We start from the raw sequence: 6293 nt of genomic DNA on the forward strand, positions 1-6293 counted from the left end.
CTTGCAACACTGACTCTCAACTGTCAGTGCAACGCGCTTTGTCATTTTTTGTCTGTCATGTCATGTATTTGTCATTTCAAAAAAGTCAATTCCGTAATTTTTAATTCATTCATTTGTGGCGTCTCTTTGATCCAAAAATTGAAATTGCAACGCGGCACTGTTGATTTATTTTAATAGTTAATATTTAAATCAAAATTTTAGACAAAAATGACAGCAGTAGCGTTCAAAGTGAAAAGCAAGAATGGTCAACAAGTTATAAAAGATTTGACCTCTGATAGTACTGTTGGTGAACTAAAAACGTTTCTGTCTAGCATTTCGGATGTTAGCTTCGAGAGGATTTGTGTGTTGTGTGGCTATCCACCGAAACCCCTGGATATCAGTGACAATAATAAGAAAATAAGTGAAATAGGTCTGAAAACTGGCGAAACCCTAATAGTTGAGGAGAAGGCTGGAGTGGCACCTCCACAGGCTGAGAAGTCTCCTGTAAAGATCGAGAAAAAACCAGTGGAGAATGGCGTAGGCTCTCATGAGACTATTGAGTCATGTAGACCTGGCATTTTGATGAAGAAAGTTGTCCCTTCAGACAACTCATGTCTTTTTACAAGTATAGGTATTTATCTTGAACCGTACTTTATGCCCTATATTATTTGCTACGTAGTTGTATGTTCAAGAAAACCAATGATATTGTGTTATTGCCTTTTTTATTGCCCATTTGTTACAAGCTGGCAATGATTGTTGATCATTCATTATTATGTTGAAACAAAGGCTACCTACGCATTGTGAATGCTTTTGTTGCAATATCATTGCACTTTGAAGTGACTCATTAATATAAATTGAAAGTTTATTTAAAAAAAGGAAAGTGTTCTCTCAAAATATAGATTTTACATAATTATTTCCTAATTTGATTCCAATTTTAATTTATTTTCCTATTGGAATATTTCAGGTTTTGTATTAAATGGCAATGTAGATACAACGGTACACACACTCATGCGACAGATCATTGCGATGGAGGTGGCCAGCGACTTAGACACATACAACGAAGCGATGCTTGGGAAGCCAAACTCCGAGTACTGCGCCTGGATTCAACAGCCGAGCTCATGGGGAGGAGCTATTGAGGTAGTCTAGCTAGAATAATGTATTTTAATGTCATTGTAAATTAATTTAATTAAGTGTTAAAGTACTATTAATTTATAAAGATTTTTTCTGACATTTTTCAAAAACTTATTCCATTATGTTTTAAAATTGCAGGTAGCAATCCTATCACGTTTCTACGGACTGGAAATGGCTGTGGTGGATACTTTAAATGCAATAATAAATAGATTTGGTGAAGATAAAAACTATGGACAAAGAGTATTTCTACTCTTCGATGGAGTTCACTACGATCCTTTATATTTAGAACAATCTGATGTAAGAATCTGTTTATGATAATTTAATACCACACATAAAGATAATATGATTTACAACGAATTGTAAATAAGTTGTACCACTTTGATTGGGTTAATTATCAGGTCACATAAATAAACAAATTCAAGATGCTTCAGATGTATAATCTGAGTGAAATATTTAAGTTAAGCTTTAAACTTAGTTACTGATTTTTTTTTGTTTTAGGGAGGAATCAAAACAGTTTTTCCTGCTGAAGATATGGATGTTTACCATGAAGCTGAACAACTAGCCCATGAAGCGAAATCATCTAGACAATTCACCGATTTAAACAAGTTTACTCTCAAGTGTATGATCTGTGACAAGTTCTTGACTGGACAAGTTGAAGCCCAAAAGCACGCTAAAGAAACCATGCATACATCTTTCGGAGAAGTCTAGCATTTAATTTATAAACATGTTATTATGTTTCTAGTTACATTTTCTTGAGTTGTGTCCATTTATGTTTGGTAGCGATTGCACATAGAACTAATTTTGTCAGAAATAAATATATTAATGTTGTTAATGATGAATAATTATTATGTTGTACAATTTAAAGTATAGAACTAATATAAAAAAATATTTTTCATACAACCTAGCTTATTTAAGACAGTGAAATTATGGGTTTACCAAATAAGATTTTGATAATAATTAAATAGATTTTAGAATGCAAAGTAGTTAGTTTCTTGGGCATTAGTGACTTGTGGAGTAGAGACAAATATCGCAATTGACACTGCCTTAATAGTAAAAAGTATGGGTATCATTTGGTCACAATTTTCGTACATTTACATGTGTAAGTTACTTAAAGTCAAGGCCGTTAATTGATAAGCCTCGTCGCTCGAATATAAAATTATGTTAGTTATATGAAAACGTCGTGAGTTTAGAAGATGTTTTCATAGTATTTGGCACTATGAGGCATAAAGTTTGGCTATTGTAGTAAAACCACGTATTGACTCAGAAGCGTGTCTTGCGTGAATTTAAAACTGCGTAGATAAACACCCAAAGCTTATGGCAAAATTGGGATCGATAATTGGTAACAGATGTAGTAGAACTGTTTTATAGCAATAAAATGCGTGTCGTCGTTGAAGTGACAATATCACTAACATTCTTTAACAAATCGACTATACAAACTTGAAATTCGATTTCGCGTAGACTAATCTTCTGATATTTCCTACGTATTTTTTATCGCTTTTTCTTCTCCTGTAAAATAACAGTTAGGATGTATTGTCACTAAACGACGATATTTAGTTATTATTGATTTAATTTGGTTGTACCACAGAATTCAATGTGGATTGGTCATGACAAAAAACAGTTCCTACTAGTTTGAGAAAAATCTCATAGGCTAAATAAAATTGTTGCAATAATAATTACAAGTGAAATTTGTAATGTGTGACTGACATTTTAATACATAAATTGTTGTTCTCTGCGTTTCGTGGTTATCTGAGTTAAATAAGAACATGACTACATTGCTTTTCAAATTTTTCAACATTTTTTGTCAACCATTTAGATCAAGCTTGTAGATACTTTTTGGTGAAACTCTTATTGTCATAAATTATTTAATTAAAACTGCGTTTCTACAAACAGATCTATTATTTAATTTAATGTTCTTTTGATCCTATTAGTTCTGACCTTATTTTTGTTGAGTGTATTCGATTTTAAACCTTACGCACCTGACATAAAACCGCGTATATTTTTTGAATCTGTACATGGGTGGACACAACATCAAGATGTTAGCGAATACCGTAGTTAATTCTTATTTTTAAACAAACCATGGGTACCTTTTAACCCTTATTTAAATAAAGGTAAATATATTACCACTTTGTTTACTTTTAAAAAAGAATCCTAATTTTCGATATGGTAATACTTAAAGATATCTTGGTCACTTATTTATATTTTTAAATATATTTTTTTACTTATCAATGCCATTTTACAACTTTTCAACGTCATTTGTCACTGTCAGGTAATGTCAAAGTCAACCAAACGGTTTTGGTGTGAAAAATTTCAAGTTTTTAGCGCGCGTTTTTGGTATTTTTGAAACTTTGTTCAACGAAAATTCTGATAAGTGTTTTTTGGATTCAAATTCCTAAACTTTTTTTTTTTTTTTTTTTTTTTTTTTTATGTGATAGGAGGCAAACGAGCAGACGGATCACCTGATGGTAAGTGATTACCGTCGCCCATAGACACCCGCAGACCCAGGGGCGTTACAGGTGCGTAAAAACTAAAACTATAACATTTATTGTAGAATCTCACTTATAGGCAACGTCTGCAATTGATTTATTCATATAATTTAGACATTTTAAAGAAGTGGTAAATAGTTTACCATTGTCCGATCCCGTCTTGACAAAAGTTTGATGATATATAAAAAACTGCTGTTTTTTGTATGTGCACAAATAAAACTAAATAAATATTTGGAGAAATTTTAAGTTATTTTGATATCTGTTTACGTAACGTTTTGACGTTACGTAATTAGTGAATTATTAGTTTCAGACTCAAGGTAAGCATCCTAATTGTAAGCATAATAAGTAATATTAATAAATATAAAAACAATATATTTATTTCATTCCCAAAATATTTAATAAAATATAGGTAGAACCAAGAGGAAGTCACTAGTCAAGAACCAAAAATAAACCAAAACGGACAATGGTAACTATTTTACCACCAACATTTAATAATTCGTAGTCATGAATGGATAATGGTAAATTATTTACCACCCAAAAAACTACCCCTTCCCCTATTTTTTTATAAATTTTGATCAAAAATATGAAATAAGTGACCCACAATTACCCAAAATCCACTTTAACTTTGTAAAAAAAATGCAAACCAGCTCGCGTTTGAATAAGGGTTAACAGCCAAGTTTATGGACTGGCAGAAGGTATCATAGAATAATACCTACTTTCATTATTATGTAGTGTTTTTGAAGAATGGACTATTAATAATACCTAAAATCGACTAAGACGTGCCTGTGAATTGGATTTTATTATGTACAGTTGATAATATGACGTTGTATATATCCAATATAGTTTATATTTTAAGATAGTGAAATTATACAAGTTGTGTGTTGTCGTATTCTTCAAAAACTCTACTCTTCACGTCCATTATATACGAGTTAATTTTAACAGTTAATTTTTAACACCCTTCGTTCGTTTTGATGTAATAATTTATTTATTGTCTTGTATAAACGCTCAATGTAATCTAATATCACCAAAGTAGTGTTGTGTTAACTACATTACGTTTACCGCACAGTTAAGTCAAATAAAACTCTTTTGAGCTTTGAATTTTATTGGTATTTTAATTTAATCCTACTAGTTCTTCCCGCCACTTATTACACGTAGAAATCAATTTCCAGCCAACAATCTTTTATAAAAACTCCATATCAGACAAACTCAGTTAATAGTAGATCTACCCATAGTCTGGTCTGCGAGCACGTAGAATTTTGTCCGATGACCCCAAACTACCCATCCTTATCGCTCGCGCGTAATTATGTTGCTGTCACGCTCGACCGGGCTTTACACAGTAATATAACAAAGAAGTTTGTCTGTTTAGTAATTATTGAGACAATCATTTAGGAAGAACCCTGTTAAACCTGTTAGATCCACATGACTTAAAAATACTTCTACTGAAATAAAATACGAAATCAAGGTTTTATTCGATTTATTTTTAACACAAAAATGTACAATATCAATAAATATAGTAGTCACATCGGTTTTCTATCACTTGTCTTTACTCCTATGATTCACTTTTTACAACGTTGTTTGACAACATTTCGCTTATAAGTAATATAATTATCGATACAGAAAGAGATAAATAGTGATTCGGGTTTACAACTTGTGCAATCGTGTATTGGGCCATCCATAGTACAAATACGAATTTGCGTACCACTGGTTAGTAGGGGCCATTCACAAATACTGACTATATTGTGCCACATACTATATGGGAGGGGCTAAAAGTGGTCACGTGGCATGCCCCGCCCATATTAAGCAAGAAATTTGAAAAATACATCGCCAGTGTCTTTTGGTCAATTATTTGGTAAATGGTCCCTAATAAGATTCATAAATTAAGCTCAACTTCATTAAAATACGAGTGGTTAAGCAAGAAGTTAATATATTTAGTGCGCTTTTATGGACATTTTGTGAAGTCAGCACTTCTCTTATATTATTGCAAAAAGCTATTTTTCAATATCTTAATTTGAATCTGATATGAAAATCATAAATTCGACATAGTAAAGGTTACCGTGATAGTGTGAAATTAATCTTAAGTATAAAAATATTGGAACGTCCAAAAACTTGCAGTGTCTTGAGTATTTCTTAATAAATTGTCGTATAAAGCGGCGTGGAACATTTTGAAAAGAGATTCATATAAAATATGATAATAAAAATCCTTGATTTATTTACTAACAGCTAGATAGAATTTGTTTTGCTAAAAATAGTGCAAAGTATTTACAATACTGTATGTTAATTTAATTACAGTATTTATAATGCAATATACAATAGCAATTAGAGAAATAATTTTGCAAGTGAGACATTAGATAGGAGTTTAGATTAAAAATACTGTATAATGTGCTTGTTAAACTGAGCTACTACAGACAGCTTCATTATTATCTTTCTTCTATTCAAACACGACTTGGAAATTATTTTTAAAGATCTTGATGTCGATTCTATGGAAAAATTTGTTCAATCAGCAAAATTATCTTAAATGGAATAAATTGAATAATTGTAATAATATTTAATTTTACAGCACTTGGCAGCGCCAACTGTTTTAATGTTTTTAAATGCTCAAAAAACAATACGCAAAAAACTGTACAATATTTCGTTCACAATGTCAAAAAACTTTATATTATTTCTTGGCTATTTTATAGATATTATATAAAACGATCAATT

At 31.2% G+C, this 6293-nt stretch overlaps 1 protein-coding gene across 1 annotated transcript; it reads left to right on the top strand.

Moving 5' to 3' along the window:
• The first annotated feature begins 207 nt into the window (after nt 1–207).
• Yod1 (Yod1 deubiquitinase) lies at nt 208–3129 on the top strand. Its single transcript, XM_028314554.1, has 4 exons — nt 208–610; nt 944–1116; nt 1249–1407; nt 1609–3129. The coding sequence occupies exons 1-4, from the start codon at nt 208–210 to the stop codon at nt 1816–1818; spliced, it is 945 nt and encodes a 314-aa protein (XP_028170355.1). The 3' UTR covers nt 1819–3129.
• Nucleotides 3130–6293: the final 3164 nt, after the last annotated feature.

This window comes from Ostrinia furnacalis, unplaced genomic scaffold (assembly GCF_004193835.3).
Source record: "Ostrinia furnacalis isolate ACB-3 unplaced genomic scaffold, ASM419383v2 OfSCF4782, whole genome shotgun sequence".
In the NCBI taxonomy this organism is placed as follows: domain Eukaryota; kingdom Metazoa; phylum Arthropoda; class Insecta; order Lepidoptera; family Crambidae; genus Ostrinia; species Ostrinia furnacalis.

What these genes read in the sequence shown, in the direction of transcription:
- Yod1 (XM_028314554.1), top strand. Translation starts at nt 208, where the DNA reads ATGACAGCAGTAGCGTTCAAAGTGAAAAGCAAGAATGGTCAACAAGTT. An exon ending in ATGTCTTTTTACAAGTATAG is followed by an intron (nt 611 to 943) that starts GTATTTATCTTG and finishes GGAATATTTCAG; the next exon opens with GTTTTGTATTAAATGGCAAT. An exon ending in CATGGGGAGGAGCTATTGAG is followed by an intron (nt 1,117 to 1,248) that starts GTAGTCTAGCTA and finishes TTAAAATTGCAG; the next exon opens with GTAGCAATCCTATCACGTTT.